Source organism: Pelobates fuscus, chromosome 5 (assembly GCF_036172605.1).
Source record: "Pelobates fuscus isolate aPelFus1 chromosome 5, aPelFus1.pri, whole genome shotgun sequence".
NCBI classification, from domain to species: Eukaryota; Metazoa; Chordata; class Amphibia; order Anura; family Pelobatidae; genus Pelobates; species Pelobates fuscus.
This window is the reverse complement of record NC_086321.1, coordinates 320813513-320831299: the sequence shown is the minus strand read 5'-3', so window position 1 is coordinate 320831299 and position 17787 is coordinate 320813513. Positions and strand designations below refer to the sequence as shown.

The window sequence follows — 17787 nt, the reverse complement described above, 5'->3', positions numbered from 1 at the left end:
CAACTCACCACAAGCAGTTGGCGGGCAGGAGCTGGCTCGACACCAGGGGTAAGCGCCTCAATCCCCAGACCAGCAACTTCAAACCCCAGACCGGCACCTACCGCACACAGGCTCTGAATGAGCGGAGGAGACGGAGACGCAGGCTCACACAAGCGTCCTTGCGGAAAGAGTCCCCTCAGCGAAAGCAGTTGTCCCTGTGCTGAAGCCCTGCAAGTAGATCCCCTCAGAGCACCGACCAGACACCGATCACCACGGACGACTGATTGCCCGCACAGGCGAGGTCCAGTTCGGCAACCAGCATAGCTACAGGGACCTGGCGCCCACCAGTGACAAACACGGGACTAAACCGCAGGTACACTACATGGAGACTACCACCCTGCCATACGCCTGGACTGAGTCTAACATGGCAGTACCATAGTTCTCGCCCCTACGCTGCTACCATTCTTTAACGGCAGGTCCCATGGCACTAAACCTTTGACTGTCACCTGGCTATCGAGGGGTTCACCTGGGGTGGAATAATCTACACTTATAAGAAGCTTTCATGTATCACTGCTCCTGGCATGTCAGTTAATTGTACCGTCACAGTCTTTAATTTGACATACTTGTTATAGCTCTTTACGTGTGTTTAATGTAACCACTCATGCATCATTTTATTAACTAGTCCTATTTAATAGGACATCTTAAGCTTGTTGAACTAGTTGACAATGTGCAACCTACACCTTAAACGTTAAAGCCTTTTTCCTCAACAATGTAACACTAGATAAGTTTAAACATCAGCGCAACTAGCTTTGTGATATGCAGATTTAACCTGACATGCTAACATATCAAACATAAATGTCTAAATGCCTGCTTTCCTCATGTTATAAAAATATAAAAATGTGCTGTCTAGACGGCCACGCTATTGAAATGTTATGAAAAATGTCCGCGGATGCTGTTGTGGCTCTGCAAACCTGATGTCCATCATTGCACAAGAAAAATAAAGAATTAAAAAAAAAAAATAGGCCTGTTTGTTTAAAAGAACGGCGCACAACACTTTTTTATATTTTAATTTTTAATTTATATGAAGAACTGTTGTCACAGTATTACCACTGTGACATTTTTTGGCATTACGGTAATCCCCTTTAACAGAACAAGGCAGCACTCACTTATCTGAATGACTTACAACACTCTGCAAAACTCTGTTATAATGCATTTGAGTGATTTTACCTGCAGATTAACATTAAAGGGATCATGTAGTGCCAGGAAAACAAAGCTGTTTTCCTGGCACTATAGATTTCTAATGTGCCCCCCCTCAGCCGCGCTGAAGGGGTTAAAACCCCTTTAGTCACTTACCTGAATCAGGCTCTGCCCACGCTTCTCAATAGCCGCTCGCATTAGGATTTCCCCATAGGAAAGCATTAATCATAAAATCTGACGCCGGAGGTCCTCATGCAGAGCACAAGGACGTCCGCGTCAGATAATGGACCAAAGGTAATATGTAACTGAAATGTTTACAAGGTGCAAAAGGGACACAACACCAAGACCACTTCAATGAGCTGAAGTGGTCTGGGTGCCTACAGTGCCATGTAAGGACCACTGCGCAATACTATTCTGTTCACACATAATAGGGACAGATGTATCAAAGTTTCTCCATAACTTTTCTGTCTAATTGTGATTTTTTGACAAATGGTTGAATGTCAAATTTGCACTTTAAGGATCACTTAGCTTCATAACCAACATAGCTCATAAATAGTTTTTTTTCCAGGTTTATGCTAAACTATATTTTTAACAAATCAAGAAAAACACCTCTGCTGTAATTCATCTCATGAAAATAAATTCACCAATTTATTTTCAACTATATTTACTTGCTGGATACCTGCATTGCAAGATGGCAAATAGCACATATTTTAATAGATTCACCAGCAAAACACCTATGACTCTATTTAGGTGATTTACCTCTTATTAGCGCAGATCTGGTTAAAATCTAGTTAATTAAAAACGCTTTGTATAGGATTTACTTGGGTGATTTGCTGATTTTAAAGCGGATACTAGATGTGGTCTATAGGTGCAAATCATTGAATTTCTACTGCATTTTGCCTTTAATAATTTAAATCTTGCTGAGTTTGGAGTTCAGCGAATTTTGTTTGTGTTTAAAACTGGGCATATCCTCTTTCAACAAACTATTCTGAAATGTTAACAGTTGATTTTTTTCACGGTTATTCTATTTTAATTGGCTGGCTGCCAGGAAAAGGACAGAAATGTTTGTTTTTACTAAAACAGGTTTACAATGCTCAGCTTTAACAATGGATTTTATTCACTACACAGTAATGGTGACGTGACAACTGCCTTGATAAATTAAAGACAGAACTGAGTTTAAAGAAAAATATTAAAGTTTTGCAGGCTTCGGGAATTTTTTTTTTTTCCAAATAGATGAGTCTTAATTTGATGCCGATTTTCAATTTAAAAATGAATCACTGTTTAGCGACTAATCGAAACGGCTTATTTTCTCGTGTCATGTTTGCTGTACGTTTAGAGCCCAGCCTCTCCCATAGTTACTCCCTCTGGATCTCACTGATACCTGCTACTTGACACAACGTCAAGCACACCCTCTTTTTAAACAAAGCCACAAAGTATGCACTCTGAACCTAATGTAGAACTAGAACTAGAATTGACAACTATATTCTGTGTGTTTGGTAGGAAAGGTAGGATTGCAAACAGTAAGATAATTGCCTTTTTTTTATTTTTTTACCAAAGCACTTTGTAAAAATTACCCTTACTCATTTTATGTTTTAAATATTACATTATATCTTATTTTATTCACTTGTTAGTTAAAATAAGACTACAGCATATATCCCAAGTGTCCCTATTTAAAAGGCACAGTCCCTATTTTGGGTTCAAATCCCCGTGTCCCACTTTTCTAGGAGCTCCATATTGTTGTTGTTGTATCCGAGTGTATAAACAGAGCTCCACAGCAATAATACTCACATTTAATGTGTCTTCAAACTACAATAAATGTGTTTGCAAATCAGTCTGTGTAAATAAAACACATTGTTCTAGGTTCTAAATTATATTTTAGTTGCACTCTCACATTTTTATTGTTTTACATTACATTATACTTTGTCACACAAAGTGATAATACAGGGGCAGCTGGGTGTTGAGCCGTGAGGCAAAAAGGTCTATGATGAACGGACCCCAAAGGGACGAAATAGTGCCACACACCTCTACATCTAATCTCCAATCGCTGCTGTCCGAGATAAAATGTGAGTTCCAATCCGCCTAAACATTGTGCATGCCCAGTAGGTACCCCGCATGGACCACCAGATTCCGTATTAGACAAAACTCCCATAAGTCCATTGCCAAGCGAGCCAACAGTGCCGACTGGGTACTGCCCATGTGGTTGAAATATCGAACTGCCGATATGTTATCCATAGTAGGCGAATGCAGGCATTGGCGGTCTCCCTGCAAAACTCCCCCGCTAGATGATGTGCATTCTGGATTTACTCTCTGATCAGTACCCTCTTGTGGACACACCTTCGCAGTGGGCGCCCCAGCCATGGAGACTCGTGTCCGAGTCTATGGTGAACTCTGGCTGAGATCCGAATATGGCCCTGCCGTTCCACGCACGTAGACTGTGAATCCACCAACGCAATTCGTCTTTTGTTTCCCTGTGATACCATATAATACTCCCTCTCGCAGATGTGCCATCTTCAACTGCTGGAGAGCTCGATAATGGAGGGGAGCCGGGAACACCGCCTGGATTGACGATGCCAACAGTCCGATGAGTCTCGCCAAGTGACGTAGGGTTAGAGGGGGTCGGGTAAGTGTCCGAACCTTTAACGCAAAAATGTGTAGGTGTTTATCTTGGCACGACCTGAGTGCCGAGTCCAGGCCTTTACAACCCATCTTTGATAAGAATTGTGTCATTTTGGGGTCCACTTCTGGGGTTTCACACACCTTGTTAGGCACCACCGGTCTAGGGCACTCAGCTCTGAGCTTATTACGTGCCGCCTTGCTAAGGGGGTGCCGCACCCAATTTTCCAGGTTCGGGCCACATGGTCCGCCGGGAGCCACTCAGCCGACCTCGGGTGGTGAAGGTCATCCGGGTCGAACAATGGCTTGCCCAGTGGGTCTATGAGGGCAGTCCCCGCGGTTGCAGGAGGATCATCCCCAGGGTCACCTCCTGTCATCCCGCCATGGCGGAGGTAAGGAGATCAAGTCCCCATAATCATTGTATGAGTCACTATTGGAATCCACTTCAGCCTCCTTTTAGATCCGATCTCTGAGTCTGAGTCACTCTCATTCTGTGCTCTCGCACATTTCCACCACCGTGCCTGTTCTGCCTGGTGCAGAAAGGCTCTTTTGCATGGATTTGACATGCTTTCAGGGGTGCCTTGAGATACGCTTGTCATATTGTTTCTGGAGGCAGATGGAGAGATATGCCTAGATTTATGGCTAGCTTTTCTTGGTGCAGCCCCAAGGGAGTCTCATTCATGTCGCGGGGTACGCGTCGAGGGATCCGTGGTCCCCGTGCCCCCCGTGCCCGAGGGGAGCGTCATCAATGCTTGGGAAATCGTTTGGGACAAGGCAGAGGACATAGTGCCGAGTACGGCCATAATGGCATTGGTCCCAGACCTCTGGAGTGCCAATGACTACGCGATCGGGGTCCCCTTCCGAGGGGGGAGGGAGCTAGCCACAGATGGGAGACAGAAACGTTAAGACCCAAGCACCCCCGCAAGCAAAGTCATAGACCAGGAATTAGAAAGGAATAGAAAAGGGGGGGACACCCCTAAGTGAGAGGAGGAAGAAAATAAAACAGCTGGTCTGAGACCCTGAGCACAGAACTAAGTAAATACAAGGCAGTGTTTACATTGCAATGCCTGCAGTAAGTCACTTTACTCACCAGAACAACTACATTAAGCTGTAGCTGTTCTGGTAACTATAGTGTCCCTACTAAAAGTGAGAATTTTTTACTTTTGTTTTTGATTTGGTCATCTTTAAAGCATCATCCATCTAATACCTTAAAAGGCAGAAGGGGGCACCTCCATCCTTATAGTTTCTGTTCAGTCAACCACTATGGCTTGAGTTAATAGTTTTCTACCATAATTGAACTTTACATTGCATAGAAAGAATGTAAAACACTATCAATAACACACATTTGGTTAGTTAAATTTTCAAGACAAGTCTCACATAATTTCTACAGCTGTTATGTGGGGTATTTTGTCATCTTTGTCGTATTTTAACAACCTGTTTTCCTGCTTTAACACTTCCAGCTAAAAGATGTAAAAAAAAAAAACCTCCATTTAACAAGATATGGCTTATGCAGTATTGAAAGAATGAGACAGGTATGATGGTGTAAACAGACATTTGGATTGCCAAGGGATATCATATTCCCTGAGAAAATATACGTGCTCTGAAAAACGATACCCTGAAAATTTCATTTGTAAAGACTACTCTTCGATCCTCTGCAAAGTTATGCTAGATGTGAATATGATAATCAACACAAAATGACTGTGGAGCAATTATCTTTTGTAGTGCCAGGTTCAAACAATACACAGTATTTTAGACAACACATAAAATAATTTAACTGAACTACAATTACAAATGCAGTATTAGATTGCCAATAAACACTCCACTGCCGAAATAAAAATAAAATAAAAAAATGTGCATGCATTTAATTATGTCGGATTATGTAGGATCAACATTTTAATTTATAAAAGTTATATTTCTCAATTTCTATTGAAATTTGTCAAAACGCATAGTGTATGCTTTTTCGTTACTTTACATTTGTGGGGTGGATGATCATGGGTAAATTGCACTGTTTTCTTTGTGATGCACGTTTATAGTCTTTTACTTAAACCCGACATTCATGTTTTAATGTTGTATGTATATTTTACCAGGGCTGGTGCAAGTACTTTTGGCTACTAAGGCATGTATTGTATTTTGTCCCCTACCCCCCTCCCCCCCCCCCAAAAAAAAAAACACATTCATTGCCTGTGTGTCTCTGACTCCCTTTTGAATTTCTTAACCCCTTTTGTGTTTCAATTCCTCTCTGTTGAATGTCTTACTCCCTTTAGTGTATCTTATTCCCCATTTTTGTCTTACACTTCCCCTTAAGGTATCTTATGCCCCATTTTATCCCTTGGTGAGTCTTACACCCCCTAGTGTCTCTTACAAACCCCTTTGTGTGTCTCTTACGTCCCACAGCCCCTTTGTGTGTCTCTTACTCCCCCAGTCCATGTGTGTCATTTGCTCCTCACAGCTCCTTTGTGTATATATTTCTCCTCATAGCCCCTTTTGTGTGTCTTTTACTGCCAGTCCCTCTATGTTTCTCTTTTTACCCGTCCCCAGCCTCTCCCTGTGATTTTTTCCCCCAGCCCTTTTCTTTGTACATCTCTTTACAGCCCCCCAGCCCCTCTGTGCTTCTCTTTTTCCCCTACCCTAGCCCCTCTGTGTGTCTTTCTCCCCCACTTTCTGAGTATCTTCTCTGCCCACCAGCCCCTCTGTGATTCTCTGTGTGTCATCCCCCCTTCTATCGCCTTCTGTGTCTCTTTTTCCCATTTCCATCACTTATTAGTGTCTCCCCCTGACCCTAGTTTCTTCTCCCCCACCCATCTGTATGTCTCTCCCACAGCCCCTTTATGTCTATCTTTCTCCCCTTCCCTATCCCCATCCCCTCTTTTTGCTTCTTATGTAAGCCCCTCTACTAGTTTCTCTTTTTACTCCCAACAGCCCTCTGTATGTCTCTTCCCTAGCACCTTTTTGTGTTTCACTTCCCCTAGCCCCTCTGTGTGCCTTTCACCCCCCTTCTTCTTTTTGTCTCTTCTCCCCCAGCCCCTCTGTGTGTCTGTTGGTGGGTAGCAGACGTTGCCGTAAGGCATAATATTTATTATTTTTTTACTGGGATTTAGTGTCTTTATTGAGTCAGACTTTCTTTATATTATGTATCTAGATTACCTTCTCTCAAAGTAGACAGAGATTGCATCACCTTGCCTTATGAGTCATATGTGCCACATAGCAGTTGCACGTAAATTATTCGTTTGAAAGAAGAAATTCCTTGCCACAAAATTATTTATATATTAGAATACATGAGCATCTGTAAATTTACCAGTTTATTAGTGAGTCATACTAAAGTGTGAATACAAAAGAACATTTACATTACCAATATGTTATTGTCCTCTACCTGGTTTGATTAATACATATCTGGATAAGAAAAATGTGAAATAACTTGTTTTTATAATAATTGATTGTTTTTCATTTTGCAGTCTTGTCCTAATAAAAATGGAGAGTAATCTCAGCAGGAATTATTTCAAGTAAAAAAAATGCGATTTTTCAAAAAAATAAAACTTCAGTGGGTAATTAAAGGAACACTATAGTCACCTAAATTACTTTAGCTAAATAAAGCAGTTTTAGTGTATAGATCATTCCCCTGCAATTTCACTGCTCAATTCACTGTCATTTAGGAGTTAAATCATTTTGTTTCTGTTTATGCAGCCCTAGCCACACCTCCCCTGGCTATGATTGACAGAGCCTGCATGAAAAAAAAATGGTTTCACTTTCAAACAGATGTAATTTACCTTAAATAATTGTATCTCAATCTCTAAATTGAACTTTAATCACATACAGGAGCCTCTTGCAGGGTCTAGCAAGCTATTAACATAGCAGGGTATAAGAAAATCTTAATTAAACAGATCTTGCAATAAGGAAAGCCTAAATAGGGCTCTCTTACAGGAAGTGTTTATGGAAGGCTGTGCAAGTCACATTCAGGGAGGTGTGACTAGGGTTCATAAACAAAGGGATTTAACTCCTAAATGGCAGAGGATTGAGCAGTGAGGCTGCAGGAGCATGTTCTATACACCAAAACTGCTTCATTAAGCTAAAGTTACTATAGTGTCCCTTTAACTCCTTTCCCACACATCCAATCTGTAGCGTGAGTAATTGTACTTCACTCAGTTAAATTTTTGTATTCACCACCAGATTTTAAAATATTTTTGCAAATTTTGAAACAACTTTAAAAGTAAAGGGGGTGGCCAATTGGAGCTCAGCTAGCATATGACGGCACCTTATGTATTTAACTGACAGTAGTGGGTAACCCTACTTGGGAAAATTTAACTTGATGAAAGCTATTTGCTCCATCAATTGCAGGGACATTTGTGAGCATTGTGTATTAAGAATGTTCGCTGTAACAGCAAACATTTGCTCACTTTGGACACTGGTCATGCCAACAGTTGCTGTTGAAATGACCAGACGGAGGACTGGTCTATCCCAGTAGCTCAGAGGGTCATCAGTAGGCAAAAAAGATTCATAAAGGAAAGGTCTGACCATTTCAATGGCATTACAATCATTTTGGCTGCTTGGTGCTTCATTAGTACGCACTGAACCGTCAAGAGCCTCTGCCCAAAATGCAGTTGCTCCATTCTGCTATGTTGGGGTTGTGCTGCTGCTGATAATGACATGTTAGGTTCAATCTGCAAATCCTCTTTGTCCAGCATGCCTCTGTTTTGCTGCAAATCACAGACCATGTCAATAATTGTGTCCCTCTATGTCAGGCTCTTGCATCAGGGAGCAATTTTCCCCCTACCTTCCAGGGAAGCTAGGGTCAGTTTAGGGAAATTAGCAACTTGCTTGTGAAGACATGCTTTGAGTACATCTTGCAGCCTTTTGACCACTTCTGACACATCGTTGTGGAGTGTGTTGTCATGAATTCTATTTTCCAGAATTGTATACATCTTATTTATAAAATGGGTAAACAAGCGGATGACCTGTCCGAAAATGGTGTTACAATGGCTCGAATTTTCTGTCATATCCCTAAATGGTTTAAGAACAGACACTAGCTGCCATACTACTGTCCATTCCTCACACTACAGTGGGGACTCAATGTCAATATAGTGGTCAGAAGACAGACTCTGGATTGCCCTATGCTCTTCCAAAATTGTTTCCACATCTAAACTGGAATTAGACCCTGTGATGACGTCCTGGCATAGACAGTTTGTGGGCAGCCCTGTTTTCTCTTTCTCTTACCTCAAGAGTTGGCTACTATTCACACTACAGTGGAAAGCTAAGTATGGTTGCGTTTGGCAACTGAAGCCTTCAATAGAATATGTAGGATGTGTGTAGAACAGTGCATATGTACAAAGAAATCATCTTGCAGAGCTTTGATCATGCTAGCAGCTTTGTTGGTGACCACGAATCCAGCATGCACATTGGTGCCTGCTTTCTGAAGTATGCTTTTTGTTCATCACTTCAGCATGATGGAGAAGAGATGGACAGCCCTGTTGCCGTACAGATCCACTCCCAGCCTTCCATGATGCAAAGGTTGGACCTTCTCCACTACCACCACCATGTAAAGCTCCATAGGCTGCCACCAGTGTGCAATTATGGAAAGGAATACATTCAGGCCACAAAAACACTCGATAAATCTGTGGTGAGGTGCACCGACTGACTTTTAGCCTTGGCCTGCTGCTCCTTCAATCCTACAATGCAGGAACGGTACAGTGACGGGACTATGTTCCAGATGAAAGTGGATCAGGAGTATCAACAGCTTGAGGTGCTGCCCTTCTGTCATCAAAAATAAGCTTCCTCTACAGCAATCAGGTGGGTGATTTTAAAATTAGTTTTTAGCTTGCTATTTTGACAGGCCCTTGGAATGAAATGCATCAAAATAAGTGGGTTCGTGAACACATTGCTGGAATGATGAGGAGCTCAACTGTACATGTTGACTTCTGACACTATCCTCAACATTCCCCTGCTCTGCCTAACGGGCATAGCAATGGAGGAGGTACCTCTGGTGGCAGGTGGTAGTGCTCAATCAAATACAATAGCCATGGTCTGCCCTAGTATTTTAACATTTCCTGTTTTTTTCCCCTCAATAATCCATACTTGTGGTGCCTTTGCAGATGTAGATTCATGAGCCGTCACTCTTCCCTAGTACTCACTTTGCAAGTCAGCCTTTTTGGAAGCACTCATAGTGATACCAAACTTTCTCTCAGCACAATACAATAGTGCCTTGTGGCTGCTGAATATACGGATGGATTTGTATCACTGGTAGTGAAAACTGTTGTAACGCTAGCCTCTACACTAGCACTTGGATGACTAATGCTAATTGAAATAGTGGTGGGAGTGGTGGTGAAGCTAAGAACGACAGTTGGTGAACTACATGTGGCACAAGTAGCAAATGATGTTACAACTGTCTCGTTCTTATCTGGTAATTCAAAGGCAGATAGAAATGGGCTTAGACAAGGAGAAAATGTAGAAGAGTGCACACTAGCTGCCTGTCCTCTCCAGACTCTCCTCATAGTCTAGATTTTCTGGCACCAGAGCTACATGAGCTATGCCTGCAGTGGTGGTAAAGAGCAACATCAGTACTACAAGTATCACCACCTCCACCAAGACCAGACACTGGGGACACTACTTCGGTACTCTGCTCAACCTCTTAAATAAAGGTGGTCACAGGCTCACTGTTACCTCCATTAGCTCAGTGGAAAAGGAGGGGGAATAGGCATTTGTATAAAGAACAATTAAATTAGGATACTTCTTCAACATAGAGCACGTCAACAAGTGACTTACATGTGTGGAGTGGTAGAAAACACTACACTGTGAATAGCACACCGAACACTACAAAGTGCTAACACAATCACACAGCACATAATGGATACAAAAATATATTTCTTAAAAGAGTTAAAAAAAAAAGACCTACCATATGCAGTGCAATGTTCACTTGTGCTTTGCAAATTGCAGTACAATGTGTGTCAGTTTACTACACTCACACATTTAAAATCAAATAATCTGTATCAAATAATTGGAATAAATACATTTAAAAAAAAAAACAACACAAATCAATAAAATAATTAAGTGATGCAAACGTGATCTAAGTGTGGCACTGGTAGTGACCAGGCAAAGCAGTAACCTAACCAGTTTCACAATAGGATCAGTTAAAAAGGCTATCTCCCACTCAAAGTTGGTATAAGTGTCACTGTCATAGGCAAGGCACATCAGTAACATAATCAGTTTCACACCAGGAGCAATTAAAAGGCTATCTTCCACTCAAAGTTGGTATAAGTGTCACTGTCAGTGGCAAGGCACATTAGTAACATAATCAGGCTCACACTAGGAGCAATTGACCCAGACTATCTCCCGCTCAAACTTGGTGTAAGTGACACAGACAGTAGCTCATGAAGAGGAACTTTCTTTTTCATTTTGAACTGAAAAGACTAAAACTAATTTCTTACTACAAACGGTTAAAAACGTGTCACGCTCTATATTAGAGAATCAAAATTGATGTAAGTGACATCAACCTAACCAGTCTTACACTAGGATCAATGACTCAGGAAGTTGTTATAGGTGGCAGTGGATGACAAATCAGTAACCTAATCAGTCTCACATTCGGATGCGGATCAATGACACAGGCTATATCTCTCACTCCCAAACAGGCACAACAAGGATAAAACCAGGCTGGCAATCCCTGTCCACCGATTTGTCTCCCTCAATAACTGACTTCAGGGCTCTAGAAAAAGCTTAAAAATCCTTATTATTTTATTGCTCCTCTCTATTGGTCATTTCACTCATCTGTGAATGAAATTATCTTTTTCTCCACCTCTCGATTGGACAGAAGATGCAACCCACATCATTGGGTAGACCTCTTGTCCATCAAAGCAAACTATACTGCATATTGCCCATGCCCTCCTCCCACCCAAAAAATACGGCTTCTTCTCCATACCATACCCCTTCTTCTGATGTCACAGCTGGCAGTTCGGAGTTACAGATTTTGGACAATGTGCCAATCGGCCAAAAAAAAGAACACTGTTTATGGTTTAATCTCTCCTCTCTGCCACAGTAATATAATTAAATAGAACAGTGAACCTCAATAGATATGTGTTAAAAGTGTTAACTCTTTTCCCCACCTTATTAGCTGGGAGCAAGGAGCCTCCCTGAGACTCAGACTTGGTCCCTGGTCCTACTTTGCTAGTAATGGTGTGGATAAAAATTAAATAAAAAAAATAGTGATTTCCAATCAACCAGTGACAACCCAACAAGGTACATTCCTTTCAGTTTAACACCATGTGCAGTGTGTGAAAGAGTGATACAGCAGTCATGCAAGGGCTCCAATCCATCATCAGAAGACATTTCTGTTTTAAAGATAAAATCTTTATGAAATGCTGATAGAATACTGTTGGAATTTCACAGAAAGTAGGGACTACATTGTCTTAGTATTTTAACCACACGTGACAAACTTGACAAGAGGCAGAGCTACCTTTATTCAAACCTTGTCAAGCCGTCAGCTGTCGCTAGTAATGGTTCAGGGGGAAAAAAAGGTTGTTTCTATGGAGGATCCTGCAATCTGGCAGGTTCCGTCATTGACATCAGTGTCAAGCTGAAGAGGACCACGCAGAAGATGATGGCAGCAACCATGAGGGACGGATACAGGTAAGTTAAAATATGCAAAGAGCACAAAAAGTGAAGGAGACATTTTAAGAAGGATGGGCCCCTGGTGAGAAGTAAGGTACAAAAAGATAATGTATATAACATTTATTATGATATACCCAAATCATGGTTCATCATAACGTAAGGGCCATGGCTCTGGACCTATGTATATCACCTACTGTAACAAAATAGTGTCCAGAACTGGAATTCCTAATTTTTTTAGCCCCTAGCAACTGCATGACGGTCTATGCACCTGTTGATGGCACAAACCAGTTTGCATTAAAAGTATCAGCACGGTTAAGTTCCTGCTGATACCAAGGAGCTTCAGGTATCATTGAATACCTATGGGTCCCCTCTGTCAACTGAGGTCACAATTAGCAGCCGAAAACTGACACCCGGCTAAGCGACCACACTCAGCCAACGTGATTCATAGTTTGCCCCAGTGTTAGAGAGACTCCCAGGGTCAGAGAAAAATCAGTACTGATGTCAGAAGGCAGCAGAGGGAATCTCTCTGTGGGTTTAGGAGGTGGGATTAAAGGGCAGGATTACGATTGAATTGGTTGTTGGATTATAAATTAGATTAGGGGTAGGGTTATTTGTTAGATTATGGGTTTGATTAGGGGCAAGATTAGGGGTAGTATTAGAGTATAATGTTGTCATACAATGTAGCAAAATATAAATTAAATTTTTATAGTAGTGGCACATGCAGGCTCTGCGATTCTTGAAAAAAAAAAGGTTTTAAATAAAAAGTGTGAAAATGCTATTGGTTACATAACCTGGGCGATGTATTTTGTACAATTATATAACTTTTGAGTAGCGGTTTAGGATTTTGTAACTATTACAAAAACACTTGTATGCATATATATGCACACACATACACTCACAGACGCACACACATACTCAGACACTCACACAGTGGTGTATTTTAATTTTGTGCTGTCCTAGGCATGACTATACCTGAGCACCCCCTAATCTAAATTTACCACCCCTTCCTGTCAAGGGCACACCGTTTCCTGATTAAGAACACACCTTTTCTCTTTAGACTCCACCTTTTCCTGCTCCTTTTAAAGAAATACTATAGTGCCAGGAAAACAAAGCTGTTTTTCTGGCATTATAATTCCCTATAGTGCCCCCCTCCCTCATGTCCTCCCCTCCCCCACTCAAAACTGAAGGGGTTAAAATCCTATGGGTATTTAGCAGATGCTGAATGTCCTCATGCACAGGGTGAGGACGACCAGCATCAGTTAGGCGACTTTTGGTCACCTAACCACCCGGAAGTCCCTCTAGCGGCTGTCTGGTAGACAGCCACTAGAGGTGGAGTTACCCCTCAAGGTAATTATTGCAGTTTCTGAGAAACCACAATAATTACACTTGTAGGTTTAAGGGTACTGGGACATTGCACCCAGACCACTTCAATGAGCTGAAGTTGTCTGGGTGCCTATAGTGTCCCTTTAAGCACACTCTCTGACAGACACCCACACTGGCAGATACACACTGACAGTAACACACACACTCAATGACAAACACACAGACGTCACGGATTTGACACACACACATTCACTGACACACTCCTTCATTGACAGAGAGACACACACAAACACTGACAGGCACACACTAATAGTCACACACACACACTAAATGACAAACAGACTCTCACTGATTTGACAGACACTTACAAACATACACTAACAGAAGCACATACACGCAAACATACACTAACATAAGCACATACACGCAAACATGCACTAACAGAAGCACATACACACACACACGTGCATACACTAACAGACATACAGACACACACTAACAGACACACACACAGACATACATATATACAAATTATTAATATTATTAAAATTAACATTGCCCGCCCACCCAGCCTCCCTACCTTTTAGGAAAGCTGGCATGAATGGGGTCCAGTGGGGCTGCAGTGAGGCGGGCAGTGCTCTCCCTGTCACAGCGGCGAGGGAGCTGTATCCTCTCTGCTCCCTTTCGCCGCGTGAGTTGTCTGCTGATGCAGGGAGGTGGAATATGACGTCATATTCCGGCTCCCTGCATCAGAAAATGACTCGCGGCGAGAGGGAGCAGAGAGGACACAGCTCCCTCGCCACGTGTGACAGGGAGAGCACCGCCCGCCAGGGGGGGGGGGGAGTCCATCAGGGAACACAGGGCATCTGAGTGCCTGCAGGGGGAACGGCGTTCCTCCTGTGAAAAAAGTGCAGGAACGCCGTTCCCACACGTTCCTGCAGGACTCGAGCCCTGGTTAAGACTGCCTCTATTGGCTGTCTACTAGAAAGTCACTATAGGTACTTCCTGCTGTTTCAGGAGTTTATGTCCGTGAAACAACACTGGACATCCTTGTGCTTTGCATGAGGACATCCAATGTCTTCAAAATCCTTATAGGAAAGCATTGAGTCAATGAATTCCTATGGGAAAGGCACTTGCTGTGCGGCAAGCATTAGATTCCCCTTGTGATTATGTCAGAAGATGCGGAGATGGAATCAGCTCCGAGTGGCACCAGCGTTGGAATAAGGTAGGTGAAAAAAGTTTTTTTTAACCCTTTAATTGCTGTGGCATTGAGGGTGCGGGACCAGAGGGACACCATAGTGTTAGGATTACAGCTTTGTATTCCTAACAATATAGTGTTGCTTTAATTGAAATCATAGACATATCATGCATTTTAACAATTAGGACGAATTAGTGAATATATTTTGAGTTAGTTTTCTTTAGTTGCACTAGTTGTGTAGAAATTATTACATGTAAAACTGAGAAAAATGTGGTGTATTTTCTACTATTCTATTCATATTAAATAATGTTTTATGTGCACAAAGAGCTCAAGTTCTCCCTTAAAAAAACAAAAACAAATATACATTTGAAATAGAATGAAAGCATGGCAAGAGTACCAAAAACGCCATGGTCGTAAGCACGTTGCTTCTCAAAACAGTCTTGTTCCTTAATGGGTTAAGTAAATAAACCATTGCTTACTATGTTTCTGGACCCAGCTAAGTTACAAAGAAGACTAATGCGACTTTAAACACACCGTGTTGAGAGCTTTTTTCTGAAATGAAAGTGATGGTGATATGATTGTTTGTCACAGCGTCTAAAGATCTGGCTTATCCAGAGGTGGGACACAAAAACTAAAAGTGGACTGTATCTTGCATTTTTTTGGCAAGCAGACAGTTTAAGGAAAACTGGATGTTTAGCACCCATTTGTTAAAGTAGTGAAGATTAGGTTTTCTATTCTGTTTTGTTGGAATTAGCTGGCTACTATACAACACACTTTGTTAATTAAGGTACACAGCAAGCACTATAACCACTACTGTTGTGGTTATGATGCAAGGAGCACATCTTCAGTATAAGTAGTCGAACCATACTTCCCAAGTGGCACTATTTAGGAGGGACAGTCCCTATTTTGGGCCCAAATCCCAGTGTCTCTCTTTTTCTATCCCAATTCTATTCTAGATGTCTGAGTATATAACAGATGGTGCGTCTGAGCATAAAACAGAACTCCACAGCAATAATACTCACAGCAATGTGTCTTTAAACTACATACATGTGTTTAGAAATCAGTCTTTGTAAAGAAAGATACAGTGTTCTTGTGCTAAATAAACTGGTACATACTTTTATAAATTAGGAAGAAAGGAGATTAAAATAAGTGTGAGTGTCTGTATGAGTCTGCATGAGTGTTAGTGTATAAGTGCCAGTCTGTTTATGAGTGTCATGATGTTATTGTTTATTTGTGTCAGTGTGTGATTTTGAATATGTGTTCGTTTGACTTTGCGTATGAGTGTGTCTGACTTTCAGTATGAATGTAAGTGTAAGTGTAAGTCTCTGTATGTGTTTTAATGTGTCTATATATTCATGTTAATCGTTGTCTGTGTATACATTGTTGTGTGTCTGTGTTTGTGTCAGCATGTTGCTAATTAGGTTGGGGTATGTGACATGTTATGTATTAGTGTGAGTGGCTAGTTATGTATGTATGATGAATATGGCTAATTGCATGTATTTGTTTGTGTGAACATCAGTGAGGGTGGATAGTGGTAAAAGTAAATTTACAAATAGGGCTATACAAAGCTACGTGGCAACATAACTTTGTTTCGATGAGAGGTGAGACCCATGCAGACCAAGAAAAAAAAAAAGTACATACTGGGCACTAGTTACTTGTTAACTTATGTAAAAAGTGATCAATACAATATAACGTAAAGTATCTTGTAGGCAGAACAGGCAATCTAATACCAAATGTAAAGAAAACTCTTATTACCTGCTTGTAAAGACACTTGGAAAGTCACGAGAACCAACAGCAGCACAGAGGAGAGGCTGCTTGGGAAAGCCATTGTGGAGACACTGTTATATTCTGGCAGCTGTTTAGCAAATACCGTCACACCAAGTCTGTGTATCCTAGTGGGGAGGATACGAACAGGTGTAACCTGAGTACTGTGTGTGCCTGCCTTTAACCTTTCACTTGTCTAAACATTATGCACGTCTTTTGTAATAGAAAATCAGAGAAAAAAAATTATATTCAGTTATCAAATATGTCACACTGACATTCTGAATATCAACATAAGGCGTCTGAAAGTAATACAGCAATGCAGTGATATCAGCTCAACATAATGTTAAGTTATTCAGATGTAATATTTTCACACTAATGATACAAAAGTACAGGTGCTCTTGGGAAACCAGTGTAGAATAAAAGCCTGTTGTGGTGGTTATGATACCAGGAGTGCAGTGGCGATCGAAAAGAATAAGTAGTTAAATCATCTAAGAATGGTTTGACAATTTACTTGGGTTCTGCCAGGTGCCCAACACCACTTCCCTTCCTGCTAGAAACTCCTGAGCTAAGCTTGGCCATGAAGGGCAATGCTCATTGGCAGTCAGATGATCCTCGCGGCCAGCGAGTCGACCCTGCAGAGCAAGGAGGTAGGACAGAACAGAAAGAATGATAAATTTCCTATGGTATGGGAAGGAGGAAGGGATCAAATTCATAAAAAGTGAGGAGAACAGAGGGAGTGCCAAGTTTAATAATGTTAAGGGGAGGGAGAGAGGGCTTCAAATTGCAGACACGGTCTCAGCGCTGCCTGTAAGAGAAGAAGGTGATTACATCTGTCGCCAGTGCAAAGGGCGTGCTGACAAGAGACAGGCTTTTTGCACAAGAATTGACATTAGGTAGCCCAGATCAGAGCTGCCTAAATCACATGTGCAGGGGTTGCTACTGGCCCCCAACACAAAAAGCAGAAATGCTTGTCATACAGTGTCCTTTCTGTCCACCCCGCTTTCCTCACCTGTGGCCCAAGTGGTGGGCCTAATAATGAAAATATATTTGGGTGGGCTGGGCTACTTATGGGTGGGCTACTTATTATTAAATGGGAGGACCTACTATCCATTCCAGCAACC

The 17787-nt window shown here is 41.7% G+C and overlaps 1 protein-coding gene across 1 annotated transcript in view; it reads right to left on the bottom strand.

The window, feature by feature from the left end:
- The window catches only part of CIST1 (colon, intestine and stomach enriched 1), an 88248-nt gene extending 70966 nt beyond the window's left edge, over window positions 1-17282 (bottom strand). The window contains exons 1-2 of the mRNA XM_063455595.1: window positions 17178-17282; window positions 16658-16794 (exon numbers count right to left, since the gene is read on the bottom strand). Coding sequence (XP_063311665.1) covers window positions 16658-16794; window positions 17178-17245 — 205 coding nt within the window. The 5' untranslated portion in view covers window positions 17246-17282. The remainder of the gene's footprint in view (window positions 1-16657; window positions 16795-17177) is intronic.
- Between the last annotated feature and the right edge of the window lie 505 nt (window positions 17283-17787).